At 39.3% G+C, this 22,819-nt stretch overlaps 5 protein-coding genes across 7 annotated transcripts; 2 read left to right on the top strand and 3 right to left on the bottom strand.

The window, feature by feature from the left end:
• Nucleotides 1–53: 53 nt before the first annotated feature.
• LOC103828115 (cellulose synthase-like protein D4) lies at nucleotides 54–6,924 on the bottom strand. The gene is made up of 3 exons (XM_009103714.3): nucleotides 3,691–6,924; nucleotides 1,997–3,602; nucleotides 54–1,896 (listed from the first exon to the last, which is right to left on the bottom strand). The coding sequence occupies exons 1-3, from the start codon at nucleotides 4,104–4,106 to the stop codon at nucleotides 586–588; spliced, it is 3,333 nt and encodes a 1,110-aa protein (XP_009101962.2). The 5' UTR covers nucleotides 4,107–6,924; the 3' UTR covers nucleotides 54–585.
• LOC103828114 (brefeldin A-inhibited guanine nucleotide-exchange protein 1) lies at nucleotides 6,922–14,319 on the top strand. Of its 2 annotated transcripts, XM_009103713.3 has the most exons (11): nucleotides 6,922–7,892; nucleotides 7,965–8,282; nucleotides 8,512–8,845; nucleotides 8,939–9,361; nucleotides 9,562–9,854; nucleotides 10,195–10,468; nucleotides 10,729–11,219; nucleotides 11,419–11,740; nucleotides 11,907–12,267; nucleotides 12,730–13,397; nucleotides 13,527–14,132. In XM_009103713.3, exons 1-11 carry the CDS (start codon nucleotides 6,922–6,924, stop codon nucleotides 14,130–14,132), a joined length of 5,061 nt encoding a protein of 1,686 aa, XP_009101961.1. The 2 variants fall into 2 exon arrangements, with proteins under 2 accessions (XP_009101961.1, XP_009101960.1); XM_009103712.3 differs by having other exon boundaries at nucleotides 6,922–8,282; nucleotides 13,527–14,319.
• A 295-nt stretch (nucleotides 14,320–14,614) lies between these two features.
• Nucleotides 14,615–16,598, top strand: LOC103828110 (aminoacylase-1B). The gene is made up of 5 exons (XM_009103707.3): nucleotides 14,615–15,292; nucleotides 15,361–15,623; nucleotides 15,706–15,843; nucleotides 15,953–16,177; nucleotides 16,258–16,598. The coding sequence occupies exons 1-5, from the start codon at nucleotides 14,722–14,724 to the stop codon at nucleotides 16,360–16,362; spliced, it is 1,302 nt and encodes a 433-aa protein (XP_009101955.2). The 5' UTR covers nucleotides 14,615–14,721; the 3' UTR covers nucleotides 16,363–16,598.
• Nucleotides 16,489–19,135, bottom strand: LOC103828112 (calcium-dependent protein kinase 26). The gene is given in 10 exon segments (XM_033273233.1): nucleotides 16,489–16,706; nucleotides 16,796–16,932; nucleotides 17,014–17,238; nucleotides 17,312–17,479; nucleotides 17,550–17,579; nucleotides 17,581–17,675; nucleotides 17,755–17,907; nucleotides 17,991–18,134; nucleotides 18,198–18,750; nucleotides 18,984–19,135. Coding segments are annotated over 9 exon segments (1,593 nt in total). The 5' UTR covers nucleotides 19,104–19,135; the 3' UTR covers nucleotides 16,489–16,706; nucleotides 16,796–16,827.
• Nucleotides 19,136–19,385: 250 nt separating this feature from the next.
• LOC103828113 (alpha-1,3-mannosyl-glycoprotein 2-beta-N-acetylglucosaminyltransferase) lies at nucleotides 19,386–22,774 on the bottom strand. 2 transcript variants are annotated; one of them, XM_009103710.3, is made up of 18 exons: nucleotides 22,585–22,774; nucleotides 22,452–22,502; nucleotides 22,171–22,258; nucleotides 22,042–22,104; nucleotides 21,934–21,968; nucleotides 21,780–21,856; nucleotides 21,598–21,706; nucleotides 21,437–21,503; nucleotides 21,299–21,367; nucleotides 21,116–21,185; nucleotides 20,939–21,000; nucleotides 20,762–20,852; nucleotides 20,592–20,685; nucleotides 20,323–20,385; nucleotides 20,211–20,249; nucleotides 19,940–20,110; nucleotides 19,730–19,863; nucleotides 19,386–19,652 (listed from the first exon to the last, which is right to left on the bottom strand). In XM_009103710.3, exons 1-17 carry the CDS (start codon nucleotides 22,651–22,653, stop codon nucleotides 19,756–19,758), a joined length of 1,326 nt encoding a protein of 441 aa, XP_009101958.1. In that variant the 5' UTR covers nucleotides 22,654–22,774; the 3' UTR covers nucleotides 19,386–19,652; nucleotides 19,730–19,755. The 2 variants fall into 2 exon arrangements, with proteins under 2 accessions (XP_009101958.1, XP_033129125.1); XM_033273234.1 differs by lacking the exon at nucleotides 19,386–19,652 and having other exon boundaries at nucleotides 19,727–19,863; nucleotides 20,939–21,027; nucleotides 21,780–21,859.
• Between the last annotated feature and the right edge of the window lie 45 nt (nucleotides 22,775–22,819).

Below are 22,819 nucleotides of genomic sequence, written 5' to 3'. Positions count from 1 at the left end.
ATTTGGTTGTTCTAATGATTATGGATATTCAGAATTTTTTATTATGTCGCTAATGAATCAAATTAAATTTAATAGATAAAATATTCAGTCATACTCATAATAATACACCTCAATACATCTTTATAGCTACGATCTAACCATTTTTATTACAACTTACTCTAAGCACTCACTGTAAACATGTTTTCACAGCTGGAAGAACATGCTTATCAACAAGACATTGAAATAATTCTAAATTACCTAATGACTTATATTTTATAACATATAAATATGAATATAAATATAAATATAAATACAAATATATGTTGAACAAAACAAAATACGAACACATAGTCAACTTTATAGGAAAACTCAGCCGTAGCAAATTATAAGAATAATATAATTATTAGAAAATGTAAAATAATTATATAATAAAAAAGAAATTTCTTTATTAGCTAGATAAAGATGTGACTTTTAATAAAAATTAAAAAATGAATAATAAATTTATTTTAGAATAATTTTCACAATTTAAGATAAATTTAAAAATTATTTTTTCTTATTTTCCGCCCATATGACAGGTCCACCCTAGTATATATATATATAAATGTTTTAAGGAAATTGAAATCCACCACCTCCGACACCTTCAGCAGCAGCGGCAGGTCCGGTGTTAGGATTAATAGCCGTCCATAGTAGAGAGATAGTGATGGCAATTAGACCTGCCCACACAAAAACTATTGTTGGAGTCTTGCCTCTCCTTCCCATTAATCCTTTTGCAAAAGGATACAAATGTGCTAACACCCAGAAGCTAAAAAAAGCTCCTCCTATCAATTTGCTCCATTGTGGCACCGCTTGGTATATCGTCCTGACAAACGCTACCACAATTGCTATTATGTTTACCATTGCTATCACTATGGGTGGTATCATTAGAGATGACCATTTCACTATGTATAAATCTGCGTATATATCATCAATGTCATCTCCCCCGGATTTAGACGTTAAGGTAAAAGAGATCTCGATCCCTGCAATAACTTTGAGGACTCCTTGGACTACAGCATAAAGGTGAGAGCTTGTTCCGGAGATAAGCCACCACTGTTCATTTCTCCACCATTCTTCTAGTTCGATGCCCGACCACTTGACCTCTAGAACCGCCAAGCCAATCAAACAGATGGTAATCATAAGGAGGTAAACTAAGAAGGAGATACTAAGTGTTCGTACTATAAACTGTCCAGAGAAAAGAGAGAATGCTGGAAGAAAACAATAGAGGATGAGAAACAAAGAGGTGAAGGGATATATTCCGACATTGAGGTATGCAAGGCGTTGGAGGAACTTGAGACGTTTTGAGGCAAGAATGGCGTTGTTTCTAGAGAAGAATATCTCCACAGAGCCGGTGGCCCATCGCAACACTTGGTGAAGGCGATCTGTGAGATTAATGGGTGCAGAACCGCGGAAAGAATCTCGTTTGGTGATGCAGTAAACAGAGCGCCATCCACGATTATGCATGCGGTACCCTGTGACAACGTCCTCTGTCACCGACCCATAAATCCATCCGACTCTGTCTCCCCACTCTGTTTTGTCCTCATACCAACAAGAGATTACAGAAACAGACTCTGCGACAGTTGTGGCATCAAGAGGGTCACGGGGGACTCTAAGGGCTCCAGGAGGACGGCCATACTTGACCGCTGGGTGGTCTGCCAATGGGCGACCTTGGAACTCTGCAATAGGAATTGACTCGGCTAGGAGTGTGGAGTTTCCAAAGCGCTTGGGAAGTTGTGTGACATCAAGGTCTGGATCAAAGTCACTGGTGGTTAGCGCCTCTGTTTCTGAATCTTTCTTCTCAAGAATCTTATCCGGATTGGGTGGATCAAAACCGTATAAAGCAAATCGCCTAAACATAGTACCAGTTCCAACATAAACTGGTCCCTGCAAAAAAAAAAAAAAAATATATATATATATATATATATATTCAAATTAATATTTTCTTATAAATCAACAAATATAAACATGTGGTTTGGATATGAACCTGAACACCGTCGAGAGCACGCATATTACCGTCAAAGAATACGGTGTTGTTATTCGCATATCTATCAGAAGGATCAATACCTTCAAATCTTTGTGGAAATTGAATGTAGCAAATATCTTCCCCACCTCTGTCCATCATAAAACACATCCCTTCTCGAATGGCCTTACAGTTATAGATGTAATGATCACAATCAAGATTAAGGATGAAAGGTCCATTTGAGAGAATAGCAGAGGCACGAACAAGTGCATTCATAGCTCCAGCTTTCTTGTTGTGATCATATCCAGGTCGCTTCTCACGTGACACATACACCAACATTGGTAATCTAGTATCTGTGTCTGAAAAATCAATGATCTTATCGTTGCTACTACCGATTAAAGGATCGCTGCTGGGTGGTTTCAACATGACTTGTAAAATTCCAGCATGATCACCTTTGGCATGCTCTCGAGTAGCGGCTGCCCAAGTTCCTGGCCAGTGGGTACCATCAGCCATCCATGTGGCTTTGAGGACCTTCACAGGTTCCATTGGATCACCTCCGCTTTCTCTCATCTGTTTTAGAGCTTTCATTTCCTCTCTTGCATTAAATGCATCTGACCTTCTTCGTATTGAGTCGGGGAGGCCATTGGTGCGAACCTTGAACTCATCATACTCTCTCTTAATCTTCCTCCTATCTTTCACAAAATCAATCCTACTCTTATTCTTTGTTGGATCTATCTTGAGACTAAAATATGAATCTGGATTCCGGGGTTCAATGTTGTGTTTGCGACAAAAAGGCACCCATAAGTCTGCAAAACTAGCAGCTTCTGCCATAGCTTCAAATGATAAAAGGGCTCCTCCATCATCAGAAAGGTAACACGACACTTTCTCCACTGGATAGTCAACAGCTAATATGGAAAGAATAGTGTTGGCAGTGACAAGGGGTGGCTCTTTCTCAGGATCCGCTGTGGACACAAAGAGGTCAATACCTGGGAGATCTGACCTCCCTGTGGGGTTTGAAGGAGAAGGCATGTCAAATTTGTCACGAAGAACTTCTAGATCGGTAGAGCGGTTTATGGGACACAACTTAGGTATTTGGTCTAATATCCATGAAAATCCAAACCAAAGCTCACATATTATTGACATCAACCATAGCCATACTGCATCCTCGTTTGGGTTTCGAATCCTCCAAGTTAGGAAAAAACATAGCACGACAAAACGAACAACGATTAGTAGTCTATACGGGCTTATGATGGCAGCTGGGATTGGGATCCGCCGGCTCAGCGGCCGCCATGGCTTGTCAGCTGTTTCCACCATTCCACCTCTCATTTCTTCATCCATATCATCACCATACATTTCATCTTGAGGCCAATACGCATTACCGTAACCATATGTGCCTTGTGTTTCAAATAACCACCGGTTGTGATCAAATTCGCCGTTTTGATTTCTTTTCATCATAGACATGTTATTGTTGCCACGTTGACCTTTTCCTGGAGCTGGCAAAGGAAGAGCACCACTAGAAAAATCAGGTGTATCATCGTCAAGATCTCCGATTCTATATTGTTCTTTACATCCTGGACATAAACCTGTTTCTTTTTGGGCATCCATGAAACAATCTCTGCAGATCTTGAACCTAAACAAACCAGTAATTGACCAGAGACCTCTTTATTGTCTTATGAAACAACTATATTAAATAAAAATGTTGATAAACTTTTACGTACCGGCATTCACATGGCATTACATCCTTTCCTCTCTCATCTTTCATGACATTTCCATCGCAAGCAGGCATGGCACATGAAGAACCTTTAGCACCAGCCATCTGAGGGTGTGTCACATCTGAATCGATGACTTTGTCCATAAGATGTGCACGTGTGACACTGTTAAAACCACCAGTAAATAGGGAATTTGATACATACTGCTCTTCGGCTTTGGTGGCCATTGGCTGGTTGTCAGGCGTCGGAGGTATGTGAACGGTATAGTTCGAATAGTCTCCTGAAAGCTCACCTGATAATTCAATATTATCTCGGGATAAACTCACGTAACGTCCGCTAGATGTTCGTCTTGCAAACTTAACGGTCTGGCCACTACCAGAATTGTTACGAACTTTCTTAGAAGTTTGCGGAGGAGTGGACGCCATTTTGAAGCCAAACAAAGAAGCTTGGTTTATGAGTGAATCAATGTAACCATGCACAATAAAGATGAGACATGAGTTTTTACTTTCTTAATGATTTGGAGAAAATAAAGAAAAAGATAAGGAGGAGAGGATTATCAGGACATTAAAAAAAAAACAGTTTGTGGCATGGATCTCTATTTGAGGCTTCCCACCAACCTATTTTTACAAAGTTTCTTCGGCTATTTTGGGATTTTCATGTTTTTAATTCATTTTATTGCGGGAACCAATGCTTCACAATTCGAAAACAGCATGAAAATTGATAATCTCTTACTTACATATATCCCATAAAAGTATTTATATTTACAATATGTAATAGAATGTATCAACAACTAATATAAAATAATTGACAACTAAAATATGTATATACTAATTTTGAAAATTAGTTCAAGTTCAATAATTTTCAATTAATATTTGATTCATATACTAATTTTTCATTTAGATATATTAACAATAGACATATTGAATCTTTTTTCTTAAATAACAAGAAAAGGATACAACTGAATTGCAGACACTAATAAACGTTGAAACTTTTTACAAATATTTAAAAATGTTATTGTGGTGTTGTATACGGAAACAAAAGGAAACGTTATAAGGGGGGGGATCCATTGATCAACGAGGAGAGTTTTTCTTTGAAAGTGGCAACTGGCAAGTATGACTATATTAAATCGGTACATTCATTTTGCTATTTGGATAACAAATACTAATGTTTCCACATCGTGCAATTCCAATCAACGAATTTAGGAAACATATATTTCTGTACCCAAAAATTAAATATAAATATTTTGAAAAATTAATAGTAGTATACATTTAGTTAAGAAAAAAAAATCTGCAGTATAATATTTTTAGTAACAACAATATTTTAAAATTTTGTATAATAGAATCATAAATTAATATACTAGCTACCATTTATTTCATTTGCTTATGGTTTCCTTTAAATTTCCTTCATAATTGGCAAGCTTTAAAGATTGCAATCCATATATGAAACGTGGAAGATTGCCCACAAAAATAACAATTTAACACAAACATAACAATTTAACACACACTTTTTTATATACTTTAAAAACCAAATAAAAACATGAAATATGTACTTTTTTGGCTTATAATATTTCCAACTTTTCTAATAATAACAAAATTTTAATGAAATTTCCTATTGGGTTCAAAATGATAAAAAACCACATATGTAAAAGCAATTGATCATACAAAGAGAAATGCAAAAGTGATAAATTTAAACTATAAATAAAAAAAATTATACAAGTAATGTATGAAACTCTAAAAATTTATATTCAGATTTATTTTTTAGGATATTATTCTACCCATTTATTTTAAATTAAAGTTTTAATACCAAATATTGTAGGATATCCATTAGTAGCTTATGGCAATATATATATATATAAAATAAAAATATTATATTATAAAAATATGGACTAATACACATAAAAATAATTTTATAAAAGTACACAATATAAAACTAGTGTAGATCTTCAATAAATATGGAAATTAATGCTATTGAATAATAAAGATTTGATTACAATTTGTATATCTTATATCATTTTTTTTTCTAAATTTATATATTAGAATAAAAATTAGATTTTTCTTATGTTATTTTAAAAACTTTAAAACAATTATAAATTAATAAAAATGTCAAAAAAACTCACATCAAAAATTATGTGACTAGTAGTTTAAAATTTTGGTTATAAAAAATACAAATGATAACAATCATATGAATAGAAAACTTCATTTAATAAATAGTAGATATTTATACTAAAACTATACTACATCTATATTGATATCATCTAAATTTAACCATTTACCCTTTTAAAAGTTTATAAATGTTTTCATTTCAAAGTTTTCGAAATTCAATATAATTTTTTGATGAATTTCTATATAAGAGTATAAGTTTAAGTACATTTATTCGAAATCTCAAATCGAATTGTATCAAACTGAAAAAAGAACCGAGCAGATCATATATCTTTAGAATCCAAAATTGAAATCAAACCAAAAACTGAATGGGTACTGGAATATTTAAAGTACAAATTATATATTCACAAATATTAATGATGATGACTAATAGTGCATCAATATCATTTAAATGGTGAGAAGAAATTTTCTTTTTAAAATTATTGAACTCTTTTTAGCGGAGTACATATGTGATTTATAAACGAATTAAGATATAAGAAATGTTTTTATATCCGATACAGATCTGTGATCGAACTGGTAAATATAGTGGTCGTATATAATCTGGAATGGTTTATGTTTTTCATGTAGCATTCTGTCAGATTTTTTACAAACTCATATGTTTCCACAAAATTTGTATTCAATGAAAACTTATTAATTAAAATCCAATAAAACTAAAAAATTCGCCATTAATCCGTGGACCGACACCGATTAACCCTGTAAAACCATAATTTTAATACTTTTTAAACATTTCATATACTTTACAATACTACAAAAAACTGAATAAACTATTTTATTTGTCATATAAATAAATTTATTGTATTTATGTTATGCATTTTAATTAAGTGTCATAATAACACTTGACTATTATTTAACAGAAGTGGTTTAAGGATTAAACTTCATTAGACGCAGAGGGTTAACGTTACTTATACAACATCTTTGTTAAAGGGTTGTTTCATTATAAAAATAGTTTTGAGAGTAAAGATGGATAGGCAAATAGTTGAAGGCTTTGCTTAGTTAAACTCCCAACCAAAAGAAAATTGCATTTCCATTTCATTTCATTGGCCGTTTATTTTGAATGTGTTGTTAGATCCGTCGGCGTCCCATGTCGTCGTCGCAGAACCTTGGTGGCGCCACCAGATGCGGCCGGGTCGTTGGCCCAACACTGGACAAAATCATCAAAAACGCCGCCTGGCGCAAGCATACATTCCTGGTTTCCGCCTGTAAATCTGTCCTCGACAAGCTCGAATCACTCTCCGATTCTCCCGATCCTTCATCGCCTCTCTTTGGTCTCTCCACCTCCGATTCGGATGCTGTCCTTGAGACTCTCCTTCTCTCCCTTGATACCGCATACACCAAGGTTGTTGAGCCTGCTCTCGATTGCTCTTTCAATCTCTTCTCCCTCTCCCTCCTCCGAGGCGAGGTATGCTCCTCGTCTCCCGACTCTCTTCTCTACAAGCTCATCCACGCGATCTGCAAGGTTTACAGCCTTGGCGAGGAGTCAGTTGAGCTAGCAGTCCTCCGCGTCCTCCTCGCTGCTGTCAGATCTCCTCTCATCATGATTCGAGGCGATTGTTTGCTCCATCTTGTGAGGACTTGCTACAACGTGTATCTCGGCGGATTCAATGGGACCAACCAGATCTGCGCTAAATCTGTACTAGCTCAGATTATGATCATCGTCTTCACCAGATCCGAGGCGAATTCTATGGATGTATCATCATTCAAAACGGTTAACGTCAACGACTTGCTTGCCATCACAGATAAAAATGTCAACGAAGGGAACTCTGTTCATATTTGCCAGGGATTCATTAACGACGTAGTTACGGCCGGAGAAGCTGCTCCTCCCCCGGATTTCAGATTAGTCATAGAACCAGGCGAGAATCCTGAGGATGGGGGCACAAGCAAGATCAGGGAAGACGGATTCCTTTTGTTCAAAAATCTATGTAAGTTGTCCATGAAGTTCTCGTCACAAGAGAACACCGACGATCAGATTCTTGTGAGGGGCAAGACTTTGTCTCTGGAGTTGCTCAAAGTTATAGTTGATAACGGTGGCCCAATTTGGCGCTCTGACGAAAGGCAAGTTTTATCTTTGATTCTACAAAGTCTGTGTTATATGAGCATCCTAGAGCTAACCCCCAAAATATGCAGGTTTCTAAATGCCATTAAGCAGTATCTTTGCTTGTCGCTGTTAAAGAATAGCGCACTCTCCGTAATGTCTATTTTTCAACTTCAATGTGCTATCTTCACCAGCTTACTACGGAAATATAGATCGGGCATGAAATCAGAAGTAGGCATATTCTTCCCCATGCTTGTCCTCCGAGTCCTTGAAAATGTTCTTCAGCCAAGTTTCTTGCAAAAAATGACTGTGCTCAGCCTACTTGACAACATTTGCCAAGACCCGTACCTAATCATTGACATTTTTGTCAACTTTGACTGTGATGTGGAGTCACCAAACATCTTCGAAAGGTATTGGCAAATTTTTTTTTTTTTTTTATTGTATGTCTCCCCAGATAGTTTTGCTGTTATCTGTTTCCGAAATTGGCATTCCAGATGTTGTCAGATTACAATTCTTAGTTGAAAACTCTAGTTATCGATCAGGCACCAGCGTAGCCTACGGTTGATATTTAATCCATTATTAGTCCTGTACATTAGTAACATGTATTATAGCTCTTATAATTCTATCAAATGTTTGCAGGATAGTCAACGGTCTTCTGAAAACTGCTCTTGGGCCTCCTCCTGGTTCCTCGACCACTTTGACCGCTGTCCAGGATATTACGTTTAGGCACGAATCAGTGAAGTGCTTGGTTAGCATTATTAAGGCAATGGGAACATGGATGGACCAACAATTTAGCGTGGGAGAATCACTTTTGCCCAAGAGCGTAGAAAATGAAGCACTTGGAGACAATTATTCCAACCCAAATGAAGAAGACGGGACAACTGCAGATCATGACTTTCACCCAGATTTGAGTTCAGAGTCATCAGAGGCTGCAACTCTTGAACAGAGGAGGGCGTACAAAATTGAACTCCAGGTCTTATTTTGCTTCATAAAAGAACTAAAATGTTACTTAATCCCATTAGGCGATGTGAGTTTCCTTTTATCATCTTTCTTGGTTTATGTGCAGAAAGGCGTCGCTCTATTCAACAGAAAGCCTTCAAAGGGCATTGAGTTTCTTATAAGCTCTAAAAAGGTTGGCAGCTCCCCAGATGAGGTGGTGTCGTTCCTGAGGGATACCACAAGCTTGAATCCAACCATGATTGGAGATTATTTAGGTGAAAGAGAGGAGTTTCCAATGAAAGTTATGCATGCCTATGTGGACTCGTTTGATTTCAAGGAGATGAATTTTGGTGAGGCAATTAGGTTTTTCTTAAGGGGGTTCAGGCTTCCTGGAGAAGCACAGAAAATTGACCGCATAATGGAAAAGTTTGCTGAACGATTTTGCAAATGCAATCCAAATTCATTCAGCAGTGCGGACACAGCATATGTTCTTGCATACTCTGTGATAATGCTTAACACTGATGCCCATAATATTATGGTTAAAGAAAAGGTTAGTTTTATTGGCTGTCACAGTTCGTTCAATCCATGTTATGTTAGCTTTTGGACTGCATTTACTTTTGTTAAGCATTTAATGGTTATTTCTGTACTCAGAAATTGTTAATGAATATTGGAGACTGCTTTTTTTTGGTAGAAGATTTACAGTGTATAATTACACGTTTTATATTTGATTTTCTTGTTTATAACCATCAGATGACCAAGGCTGATTTTATCAAAAATAACCGAGGCATTGATGATGGCAAAGATCTTCCAGAAGAGTACCTTGGTGCGCTTTATGACCAAGTTGTCAAAAATGAAATAAAGATGAGTTCTGATTCTTCTGCTCCAGAAAGCAGGCAGTCCAACGGCCTGAATAAACTACTGGGTCTAGACGGTATACTCAACCTGGTTTACTGGACACAAACAGAAGAAAAAGCGGTTGGGGCTAATGGTCTTCTTATAAAGCATATTCAAGAAAAGTTCAGGTCGAAGTCTGGAAAATCAGAGTAAGATCATTTACCGTTCACTTAAGGTCTAGTTTTAAATGAAACACGAGACCATAGGACTAGATAGTATTGATTGTAAAATGGATTCTAATGAAGGATTATGACGACTGATGTTCTTAGTATGATGTTCCTGAGCGGGTCGTAAGATTAGCAAACCAATCTAAAACCAGGCTTTTCCTGTAACGTAAATAAACCATATTCACCCTTTAGTTTACCTTGTGTGTTCCTGATAAACTCTCTTTTTGAGGATTAAGGTTGACAAATACCGTGGAGGAATTTTTTTGGATCTGCAGTCAAATTATTGATCTCATGACTTGGATTTTTTTTTCCGGTCTTGTAGATCAGCTTACCATGTCGTCACAGATGTCGCAATATTGCGTTTTATGGTTGATGTTTCCTGGGGACCAATGCTTGCCGCATTCAGTGTTACACTTGATCAGAATGATGACAGGCTTGCTGCAGTTGAATGCTTACGAGGCTTTCGGTATGCCGTTCATGTTACAGCAGTTATGGGTATGCAAACGCAAAGAGATGCATTTGTCACTTCCATGGCCAAGTTCACAAATCTCCATTGCGCAGGAGATATGAAGCAAAAGAATGTAGATGCTGTTAAAGTAAGTTTCTAATATGGAAATCGTTGTTCAGAATCAAAGCAAGTGTCATTTTCTGTTTTGCTTTCCTCAGATGAAGGAGTAAACACAAAGAAAAGTATTCTGAGGCATACTCACTTAATTACATCATGCTTTTTAATTTTCTCTTTTCACGGTTTGTTGTTATTTGTTTCTTTAGTGTAAATCTTCTCCCTCCCTTGATGAAGAGGAGCACGTGTGACTCACCTCTTCATAACTTCATTATTATTTCTTATGCTATCCAGGCTATCATATCAATTGCCATTGAAGATGGTAACCACTTGCAAGATGCTTGGGAGCATATTTTGACTTGTCTTTCCAGAATTGAGCATTTGCAATTATTGGGTGAGGGAGCTCCAAGCGATGCATCTTATTTTGCATCATCCGAGACGGAGGAGAAGAAAGCCTTGGGTTTTCCTAATTTGAAGAAAAAAGGAGCCCTCCAGAATCCGGTAATGATGGCAGTTGTTCGAGGGGGTTCATACGACAGCAGTGCGATTGGACCAAATGTGTCGGCCCTTGTGAGGCAGGATCAAATCAATAACTTCATTGCAAACTTGAATTTGCTTGACCAGATCGGGAGTTTTCAGTTGAGTAATGTGTATGCTCATAGCCAGCGGTTGAAGACTGAAGCCATAGTAGCATTTGTCAAAGCTCTGTGCAAAGTCTCTATGTCAGAACTGCAGTCTCCTACAGATCCTCGAGTATTTAGCCTCACAAAATTAGTTGAGATCGCGTAAGATTTTACATACTCTCTCTATAGATCACGTTGAATGAGAAATGGACATATTGAATACATCTGTCTTGGCTACGGAATTGGTATCGCTTTTGCACCTTGATTGACTGATAAGATTCTTTTTCTTTTCTTTTTTTTGAACACCTGACTAATAAGATTTCAACTTGCATATTTACATCTTTGTTTTCTTGCTGTTCAGCCACTACAACATGAACCGCATCAGGCTAGTCTGGTCACGCATATGGAGCATCCTGTCAGATTTTTTTGTATCTGTAGGCTTATCAGAGAATCTTTCTGTTGCAATATTCGTTATGGACTCACTACGACAGCTTTCTATGAAGTTCTTGGAACGCGAGGAGCTAGCTAATTACAACTTCCAGAATGAATTTCTTCGACCGTTTGTCATTGTTATGCAGAAAAGCAGTTCTGCTGAAATTAGAGAACTAATAGTTCGGTGCATTTCTCAAATGGTACTCAGCCGTGTCAGTAATGTGAAATCAGGGTGGAAAAGTGTTTTCAAGGTATATTCTATTATCCTAGCAGCCACATATATGATTGATCTCATGTTAAGAGGAAAAACGCTGGACCCAAAATATTATGCGAAGTCGTTTATCTGTTTGTGTATTTTTTCTTTAAGGCATGCTCTGGTGGTCGACATGTTTTACTAAGTGACCAATCTCCTTTCAGGTTTTCACAACTGCAGCAGCTGATGAAAGAAAGAACATTGTGGTGTTGGCCTTCGAGACAATGGAAAAAATCGTCCGAGAGTATTTTTCATATATCACAGAGACGGAGGCAACAACTTTTACTGATTGTGTTAGATGTCTTATAACTTTCACTAACAGCAAGTTTACCAACGATGTTAGCCTGAATGCTATTGCGTTTCTACGATTTTGTGCACTAAAACTTGCAGACGGAGGCCTTGTGTGGAATGAGAAGAGTAGGTCTAGCAGTCCCAGTACTCCAGTAACAGATGACTGCGCACCAAATATCCAAAATTTTATGGAAGTAGATGAGAACATATCATATTGGGTTCCTTTGCTCACAGGTAATCTGTTATATTTTTAATCTGTGAATATTACCTCGATTTAAACGCATCACAGATATTCTGGGGACCTTAAAGTTTTCGAATTGCTATTATAAGATACTTATTCAGTTGATGTTTCGTCCAACTTAGTTGATATTTGATTTACTGGGAAGTTAGGGCATCTCCATCCCAACTCCATTTTTTTCCTCTAAAATAGAGTAAAAATGGATATGGAGTAAGGAATGCTCCAACCCAACTTCATATCTCACTCTATAATGAAATTTACTCCATAAATGGAGTAGTTTATTTTTTGTTTGTTCATCACTCCATAATGGAGTGGGAAATGGAGTAGGATTGGAGCAATTTTACTCCATTTTCACTTTTACTCCATTTTGGAGGAAAAAATGGAGTCTTACATTGGAGATGCTCTTAGGAAAGGACATGTCCCTGCATACTGATTTAATTTCTTTGATTTCATTACAGGATTGTCTAAGCTAACTTCTGATTCCAGATTAGCAATTCGTAAAAGCTCCTTGGAAGTGCTCTTTAATATTTTAAAGGATCATGGCCATCTCTTTTCACAAACGTTCTGGATCGGTGTTTTCAGTTCTGTTATTTATCCTATATTTAACAGTTTGTGGGGAGAGAAAGATCTACTTTCTAAAGATAAAGATGAACACAGTTCATTGCCATCCACATATGGTCCACATTCTAATGGGGTTTCTTGGGATTCTGAGACTTCAGCTATGGCGGCACAGTCTCTGGTGGACCTATTTGTCAGTTTTTTTACTGTGATTAGGTCTCAACTTTCTAGTGTGGTATCACTACTTGCTGGTCTTATAAGAAGTCCAGCTCAGGGTCCTACAGTAGCTGGAATCGGGGCGTTGCTGCGGTTGGCAGACGAATTGGGTGGGAGGTTCTCAGAAGACGAGTGGATGGAGATATTTTTGGCTGTGAAAGAAGCTGCTTCATTGATATTGTCTAGTTTCATGAAGATACTGAGAATCATAGATGACGTTCAAGATGAGGAAACATTGTCTGATCAGGACTTTAGTAATGAAGATAATGTGGACGAGGATAGCCTGCAAACTATGTCGTATGTTGTTTCAAGAACAAAGAGTCACATAACCGTCCAGTTACAAGTTATTCAGGTAATGTACAAAAATGTTTTACTGTTGCAGTGAGTTGCCAAGCTTTGGTTGTGTATGCTCTACTTTGCCCTGATACAGAATTAACGATATGTTGCCATCTCACACTACTCCATTTTATCCTGCTTTCAGGTAGTGACCGATCTCTACCGAGTCCATCAGCAGTCACTGTTGGCATCTCATGTCGCAGTTATACTGGAGATACTCTCATCAATCACATCACACGCCCACCAGCTAAATTCTGATCTGATACTGCAGAAGAAAGTAAGGAGGGCATGCTCTATCCTGGAACTCTCTGAACCTCCCATGCTTCATTTCGAAAACGACACCCACCAGAACTACCTGGAGGTTCTTCAGGACATACTAACAGACAATCCAGGAGTGTCCGTGGAGCTAAGTATAGAGTCTCAACTGATTACAGTGTGTGTAAAAATTCTGAAGATGTACCTGAAATGCACAGTGTTTGAGGGTGCAGAGTTGGAAGAAACCAAGCAGCCCAAAAACTGGATTCTTCCCATGGGAGCGGCAGCGAAAGAAGAAGCAGCAGCGAGGTCTCCGCTAGTGGTTGCGGTGCTGAAGGCACTTAGGGGTCTGAAAGGAGATTCATTCAAGAGGTATGCACCAACTTTTTTCCAGTTGTTGGTGGAGCTTGTGCGGAGTGAGCACATCAACTCGCAAGTACCACAAGTGTTAAGCACCGTGTTCCATACGTGTATGGGTCCAATGATGGGTGAATAGAATAGGATGGTTTAGTTATACTTTTTGACACTGGAGCACCTGAAGGAACAGAAAACTGTCATTTCTTTTGTTTTTGTATTATTGACAGAAGATCCTAGGTTTTGAGTGGTAATTGATTATTGTTATAGAAGCTAAGAATGGTAGGATGAGATTCCGCGATCATTAGAATTAATTACTCTGCACTGCCTATATTCTCTCTTCCAGTCATGATTGTAATTTGTAAATGCAGAACTCCCTAAGCATAATAAATAATAACTTGCGAGGAAGTTGTCATCGATGAAGATCATATAACAAGAGAAGCAAAACCATTGTTATCATCAACTAGTAACTAATTAGGAGAAACTGACAATAAAATAAAATTCAGGATATGATGTCATTTACGGGAAGTAGAGTGCAGTGAGGTGGTATGCCAGAAGGCCAGTGTAACTTACCTCATACATTCAAATTGAGTGAGTGAGTGAAAGGGATGCTTCGCTTGGTTTCTTGCTTTGGCCCTTGTTATTTCTTTTATTCACAAAACTGACATTCGTGGCTTTCTTTCTTCAGATAACGGCGACGTCCCTCCCTGCCTTAATTCAGTTGGAGAAGAATGTTGCGCTTCGCCATGATGAGTCTTCTTATTCTTACTCTATGCATCCTTTCTGCGGCTGCTGACGACGGGGAGGCGATAGTCTCCAGATTCCAGGAGTATCTACGAATCGACACGGTTCACCCAAAACCCGATTACTACAAAGCCGTTGACTTTTTAAACTCTCAGGCGAAGTCGCTGTCACTCGAATCTCAGACGAACGAGTTCGTAAAGGGAAAGCCGCATCTTCTCCTCAAATGGGTAGGCTCTGACCCAACCCTGCCTGCCATTCTCCTCAACTCCCACACCGATGTGGTTCCCTTCGAGGAATCCAAGTGGACACACCACCCGCTCCACGCTCACATGGACAACCAAGGAGACATTTATGCCAGAGGCTCGCAGGACATGAAGTGCGTTGGGATGCAGTACCTCGAGGCCATACGCAAGCTCCAGGCTTCTGGCTTCCACCCACTCCGATCCGTCTATCTCTCCTTCGTCCCCGATGAAGAGCTCGGCGGCCACGATGGAGCCGAGAAGTTCGCTGAATCCCACCTCTTCAAGAGCTTGAAGATCGGAATCGTGCTCGACGAAGGTAAGTAAGGAAAGGAAAACATCCCTTTTTATGTATATGTTAACTAGCAAAATGACATTTTATTTCAGGTCTGCCATCGCCTAGTAAGAGTTACAGAGTATTCTATGGAGAGAGGAGTCCCTGGTGGCTTGTGATTAAGGCTAAAGGACCCCCTGGCCACGGTGCCAAGCTCTATGACCACTCTGCTATTGAGAATCTCCTCAAAAGCATTGAGAGTATTCGTCGATTCAGAGCTTCCCAATTCGATCTGCTCAAAGCTGGTGGCACTGCTGAAGGCGACGTCGTCTCCGTTAACATGGCCTTCCTCAAGGCTGGCACTCCCTCCCCTACTGTAACTTGTCTCCTCCCATTTTCTTGATAGTTGATGTCTTTTATTATGAAATTCATCTGACTCTTTATTCTCTCTCTCCAAGGGTTTCGTGATGAATCTACAACCATCTGAAGCAGAAGCTGGTTTCGACATTCGTATCCCACCCAATGTTGACTCTGAAGCTCTTGAAAGACGTTTGGTGGAGGAATGGGCACCCGCTGCACGCAACATGTCTTTTGAGGTAATCTCCCTTTCTCCTCCCTCTTCAAGCCTAGCAGTGTTGGATGTCTCTACTCTATCCATGCAAATTATAGACAAAAGTGCTGTGGTGTTGTCAATGTCTGAGGCAGTTCAAGCGGAAGCATTCGGGGGATCCGCTCCTTACAGCAGCAGATGATTCAAATCTGTGGTGGAGGCTCTTTGGAAATGCTGTCAAGGAAGCCGGAGGTAGGACTAGTAAGCCTGAGGTTTTCCCTGCATCAACAGATGCTCGCTACTTCCGGATGGCTGGCGTTCCCGCGTTTGGGTTCTCTCCCATTTCAAACACCCCCAGTTTGCTTCATGACCACAACGAGGTGCATATTTATTTATGTGTGATTTTATTGGTTCATCATTGTCAATTCCCTCACGCAGGTGGTTTTGTGATTTGTTGCAGTATTTGGGTAAAGCTGAGTACTTGAAGGGCATCGACGTGTATGTTTCAATAATCAAAGCTTACGCATCATATGAAAGCAAGAGTGGTTCACGAGATGAGTTATAAGGTTCTTCCTTTATTGTTGCATCACACAACATTTCAGTTTCTGTAACAAACGTGTACAATCAGTCAATAAGATCTGAACCCATGAATCAAACAATGGGAAGAGAGACTGCATGTATAGTCATCATCAGTACAGTAATCTTCTTTTATAGGATGTGTGCATATAAAGTCCAATTACAATGATCTCATATGTCATGATGTTGGTTCAGTTTATCTGTTAATACACATAATCAGCAGTACACTTTAGCCTTTGTTGGTTCTACAATTACTAGGAAGGATCCAGACGACTACGCAAACCATATTTCCTACGGAGGAGCTTTGTAGCGTTTGCATCTCGTGGCTCAGCTCTGTCAACAACGAGGGATTCACGCACACCGGTCTAGACTGTCAGTTTAGGAAGATTTTGATGGAATTTACCTTAGTTAGAAAGCCTAACCTGTACATAACCGTGAGATTGCATGTTAGCCACTAAGCATTTTTCCTGAGGCTCATGTTTATGCTTTGCCTCATTGTTCTTCCTGCAATGCCCTTCTGCATCATCGCTACAAACTCTCCGTAATCGATCCTTCCATCCTGAAACAAAGAAGAAGAAAATGATCCCTTGGCCTTTGACCATATCATCTCCAAGCCAGTGGATATGATTAGGTATCTCACATTGTCTTGGTCGACTTCCTTAATCACATCTTCTAGAAAGACATCGCTCATCCCCTGTTCAGCACACGCTTGCTGTAGCTCGTCAATTGTGATGTAGCCGCTCCCATCTTTGTCAAAGTAGCTGAAGGCTGAGAGGAGATGTTCCTCACGATCTAATTTGTTCAGATGGATTGTTGCAGCAATGAATTCACCGTAGTCTATGGTCCCACTCTTGTCAATATCTGCCTGGTAAGTCACAGAGGTTTAACATACTGATTGCAAGCAGATAGATACACAGATCAAAGTTTAGAGTGCTTACAGCCTCCATTAGGTCACGGATCTCAGTGTCCTTGAGGGTAGAACCATATCTTCGCAACCCAGCTTTTAGCTCGTCAAATGTAATCGCTCCACTGTTATCCGTGTCCATTGCTTTGAACATTTCCTTTAGTCCGGCTATTTCTTCTTCAGAGAGACTCTCAGCTATTACCTGAACCACAGCAGAAGAAGACATTTATGGATATTTCTTCATAAAGAAAAGAAGCAGAAGCTTTGCGTACTCTTAAAGCCATCTGCTTTAGTTCTGCTTTAGTTATTCATGGCAGAGAACTGCTTAAGACGAGAAAGCACGGCAGGATCTAGTGCTCTGTCTGGCGCAACTCCATTTTCACAAATCCAAGGATGCCCTGCAAAAGTCTGGCAGGGTAAGAAAGCAGATACATCATACATATACCTGAGAAACAAGTAGGAACTGGTTAAACATACTCAATACTTGATGAGCTGTGAGGCGCTCAGAGGGCCTGGAACAGAGCATGCCGCGGATCAAGTCTTTTGCGGAGTCAGATATCAGGGGCCAAGGGTCAGAGTCGAAGTCAATGTGTCCCTTCAGCACTGCATCAAATATCCCTTGCTGTGTTTCTGGTGTTGGAAACAAAAGAAAAGATACTTAGAGAATGTATTTTATTACCATATATCATCAGTTGTTTCATTTGGGTTCGTACCTGCCCAGAAGGGAGGGACTCCGCTCACCAATATGTACAGTATGACCCCTGCGGTCCACACATCAGCCTCTGGTCCATAGTGCTTGAGCAGAACCTCAGGAGCAACGTAATAAGGACTTCCAACCACATCCTCGAATATTTGACCTGAAAGTTTCAGATTGAGCAAGTTTGAAAATTCTATAACTTACTGAAACATGATGAATTAACCTGGTTTGAAGAACACGGAAAGCCCAAAATCAATGGCTTTGAGAGAGAAGTCGTCGTCCTTATTCACCAATAAGAAATTTTCGGGCTTTAGATCTCTATGCATGACACCAAGCGAATGGCAAGCCTCAACAACACCAACAATGATCTTAATCAGCTCAGCTGCTTTTCTCTCGCTGTAGTGCCCTCTCTGGATGATTCTATCAAAAAGTTCCCCACCTGAGCAGAGCTCCATCACGATGTGAACATACAGTGGATCCTCATAAGCGCCTTTAATGGTGACAATGTTCTTGTAACCAGCCAGGTGGTGCATGATTTGAATTTCCCTCCGCACGTCCTCCACATCTTCCTTTGAAATCAACTTTCGTTTTGTTATAGACTTGCACGCGTATTCACGCCCTGTTGAGATCTCTCTGCACATGTAGGTGGTCCCAAACTGTCCTTGGCCTAGTTTGTGTCCCAAGGAGTAGAGATCTCGGATGCTTGGGGTCTTTTGACCAAGAACGAAGCATGCTTGGTTCCCACCGCTATGCTTCATTGTGTCTTCTCTTTTGTGCTGAAACAAACCGCGGAAAGACTTGCATGTTTTAGAAATATGGTTCGGCTTGTAAGTGAAACGTGACATGTAATCATAATTCAATCCCTTACCAACTTAGTTCGCCTCCCCCTCACAAATCAATTTGTCAAACAGAGCAGGGCACATAGCACGATCTAAAAAATAATAATAAAAAAAAATATGGAATGCAAATTTAGCACAGAGACAGAGGAAGAGATGGATTTGTAAATTACCAGGCAAAGATGATAGATAGATAGATATGGTGGAAGAAATTCAGTCAGATTGTGTCCTTTGTGTTTGCCATCCAGACTAAATATTAACAAAGCGAGAATGAATCTTTGTTTAATAGTCATCAACAGATCTTTATATAATAGTCTCTTTTATTAGAATATTCTAAAAATGCAGGGGACTCTGCTTCCTCCGTAGGTCTCTTTTTCTAGACCTGCTTTTATAGTATCTTAATCCAGAGTCCAGATCCGTTGGCCATTTAGTGGGAATAAAAAGCTTCTTTGAAGCAAAACTGAATTAGTTTAGTCGTAAAGGCCCATAATCTCCTCTCCACGACCAAGGCGGCAACATGGATCACACTATTGATATCGAACCCAAGAGAAGTAGTGGGAAGAAGAAAGAGTGCATATAACGATTTTGCGTTCGTGTAAGACCAACCAACCAACAAAACAATCAGGTTATATAACGACTGAAATGTGTTTTAAGTCTGCTCCTTTAAAGGAGTGGGTTCCCTTGACTTTAAAACCTATGACACAGGTCACCAGAGCTTTCTAGCTGTTAAGTTAAACCACCCCCTGTCTACAAACTCATCCTTGAATTATACAGCCAGAAAGTGCAAACAGCTGTTTGAAGAAAGGCTGCCTGTGGTCAAAATGATCTTCCTTTGCTTTCATCTGCGTGTCAATCTGTCAGCATAGAACTACAACAAATGGATAGGGATCTGGAAGATGCGTAGGGTTGGAGAAAGTACATGTGTTTTGTTTTGCATCAGGATTTTCAAATTCCAAGCTGCATCACAGAATCTGGGCCTACCAGGAATACACGTCTAGTAGTCTGGATTCGGAACACAACTATTCCTTTATATGCTGTTCGGGGCACACCATCCTACACAATGGATGGGTACACAAATGTGACTCTAGACCAATTCTTATACTGATTGGGTCTAAAAAGATCAATTTACCTTCCATTCTTCAAATATGCCAAACTCCCCTGCAATGCGTTCAAACTCTGCTTGGTCTTCATACCGGATACGAACATCGCCGTTTATATTTTGAGCCTTTAAGACAAGGTCAGACCCTTGAATTGGTCGTGCTTGTCTCACTAAGCCAGAAAAGTACTTGGTATAGTTTCCCTTTGTAGACATGAGAGAGAACCAAGTTTAAAAAATAAACAAAACAAGATTTGTTCACCAAAAACAGGTGAGAAAGATACAAAGGATATGGTTCTACTACCTCTGTCAGGTATCCCAGGTCCATCGCGTTCCAGTCAACCTTTATAATTGAAATAGAAAACCAGTGATAAAGTAGTCAGGCAACAAAAAAAGAGAGTAAAGAACACACTTACCTTCACATCATTTAGCTTTATAGGTTCCAGATACTGACTGAAAAACTGTCCCAAACTAGACCCCTGCAAAATGACAAGGTTATATGAATAAGGGGGAAACGCAGTCCTGACTGTCTACGTCTGTGTCTCACAAAGCTGCTATAATACATTTTTCACAAAGAAGTGAACAGTCATATGTGGTGAGACCAGGCTGGTTCAACAGACATCAAAATAATCAGTCAGACAAGTGCAACTATAACAATGGAAACTCTTAAGTCTCAGGTACCAACATGTTCACCAAAATTGTATGTTCGGCAGACTTCTGGTCGAACAAATTGGCGGCCTTTATGGTTTTCCTTCAATCTCAGCCAATCATCCCAATAAGTGTATATTTTGTCAAGGAAAGTCTTAGAAGCGTCAAACCATAGCCATTGAAATTGATAAACGTATATAAGGATATGCCTTTGGCCACTTTGGTGATAGCTCATCCCAAGTCGATCTCTTCAGCATCCACCCCAGGCCAGGAAAAAAATCTGATCGGTAAAGTGCATCTGCAGATTATGAGCAGGACATAATGAGATATTGGAAGATAGGGAAAAGAAAGAGCGTGGGTAAGCAAAAAGAAGAAGAATCTTACAGGGATCATGCACAAACTGCTTCTGGCCATTATCATTCCATGATGAAGCAGCCATAATGGTTCTAATACATGTTTCCACCCAGATAAGAATGAGAAATAGTGGAAAAAAAAGGGGTTAATTGTATACTCAGCGGGAACTTAAATGCCATAAGAGTGTAGCTTCAGTAGGTAACATACCCATCCCTATCCATGAGACGAGCTGCAGCCTCAAAGTAATCAAAGAAGTCTGGAGCAATTTCCATATCATCTGTTAAAGAGAGAGAAGAGAGAGAGAGAGAGAGAGAGAGAGAGAGAGAGAGAAACCCTTAGGCAATACTGACAAGAGCAAGTAGGGGTGAAAGTTAAAAAAAGCCTACTCACCTTCTAGTATAATCACTCGACTAAATTTATGTTTGTAAAACAACTGGTCTAGTGCCCACTTGTAGTGACCTGGATTAAAAGAAGTATTTCAGTGAATGCAGCTGGAGGGAGGCAGAGAAAGGAGAAACCAGTCCTTACGTGCAATTTTGTAGTAGGCAATCAATTCGCCAGGCCTTTCGGTGATGACTGGTTCAAAATCTAAGTGCTAAAAAGAGGGAAAAACGCCATCATCTCATCACTTATCTAGATGAGCAAATAAAAGGAGAAACAACATCACAATAGCTAGAATTCAGATTTACCTGCATATACGTTAGTTGAGTATAGCTCAAAGACTTGCTCTTGACGGCTTGATTAGATCCATCCTGAGAAATAAAGAGAGGATACTTTGAAGCAATGGGACTTTGATATCTGTAAGAAAAAAGAAAAAAAAAGGTAAGTAGACAGAGTTGGGAGTAAGAAAACAAGTATTAGTAAAACCGACTTTAAAACAGAGTTGACAGTGCGTTCAAGATAGTCAGCACGACTGCAGGCCATAATCACAACAGCTGCCAGAGGCCCCTGCTAAAAAGAATAAGAATAAGAAGGTGACAGACAGCAAGTAGCAGGCAACTAAGAAGAAAAGCTATAATACAGACCTGTCCACCTTGAGTGAGCTTTGCTATCCCTTTACCTGGCAGAGAATAAAATAAGGACCAGAATTCAAAAAGAGAGAGAGAGAGAGAGAGAGAGAGAGAGGGGCGAACTTTCAAAGGTGTGGATAAGATCTTTAAGCTGCACGAGTTGTTGGTCCTGGCGGTTCTTCAAATCTACAAGAAAGAAAGGTGATAAAGGAAGGGAAAGGGAAAAGAAGAAGAGGGATTGAGAGTAGTTACCTTCGAGAGCGAGAATCCGGGACTGTTTAGTGCTTACTTGATCAATGAGGGATCGCAATTGACTAGTACAATGGTTCTCTGACTCGAGCTGCAGATCACAGAGAGAGAGAGAGCATCAAAACTAAAAAACAAATATTCCACCCCTCCCTAAGTAAGTAATGAGATGAAAATAAAAACAAATCACACACACACATAGGTAGCAATAATGGTTCTTTCTCAGCAAACAAACAAACAAGAAGAAGCAGTGGTTGGTTGGTTAGGGTTATATATAAACAACATACAGCTGAACTGAGGCGATCTGCATACTGTGATTGCGTCTGGAAAAGCCTCATCTAGTGGAAAGAAAAAGATTAGAATTTACGAAATCATGAGATCCCGAGGGATTTAGATTTAGATTTAGATTAAGATTCAGACCTGGATGTAAATGAACATGAAAGCTGCCGGTATGAGAAGAAATCTCAAGTCACAAGGAACCCTCGCCATTTCTCTTACGAAGATGATGAGAGAGAGGAGGAGGAGGTTGCCGCCCGGAGCTCAGCTCAGCTATCCCACTTGTTTGTTTGTTTTTCTTTTTTGTTGTTGTTTGAAACCGCGTCGTTTTGGTTTGTCAATTTTTTTTGAATGGTGTCGTTTTCCTGTAATGATTTTA

The sequence above is a fragment of the Brassica rapa genome, chromosome A06 (assembly GCF_000309985.2).
Source record: "Brassica rapa cultivar Chiifu-401-42 chromosome A06, CAAS_Brap_v3.01, whole genome shotgun sequence".
NCBI lineage: Eukaryota > Viridiplantae > Streptophyta > Magnoliopsida > Brassicales > Brassicaceae > Brassica > Brassica rapa.
The sequence above is the reverse complement of the archived record's forward strand: the minus strand, read 5'-3'. Positions and strand labels throughout refer to the sequence as shown.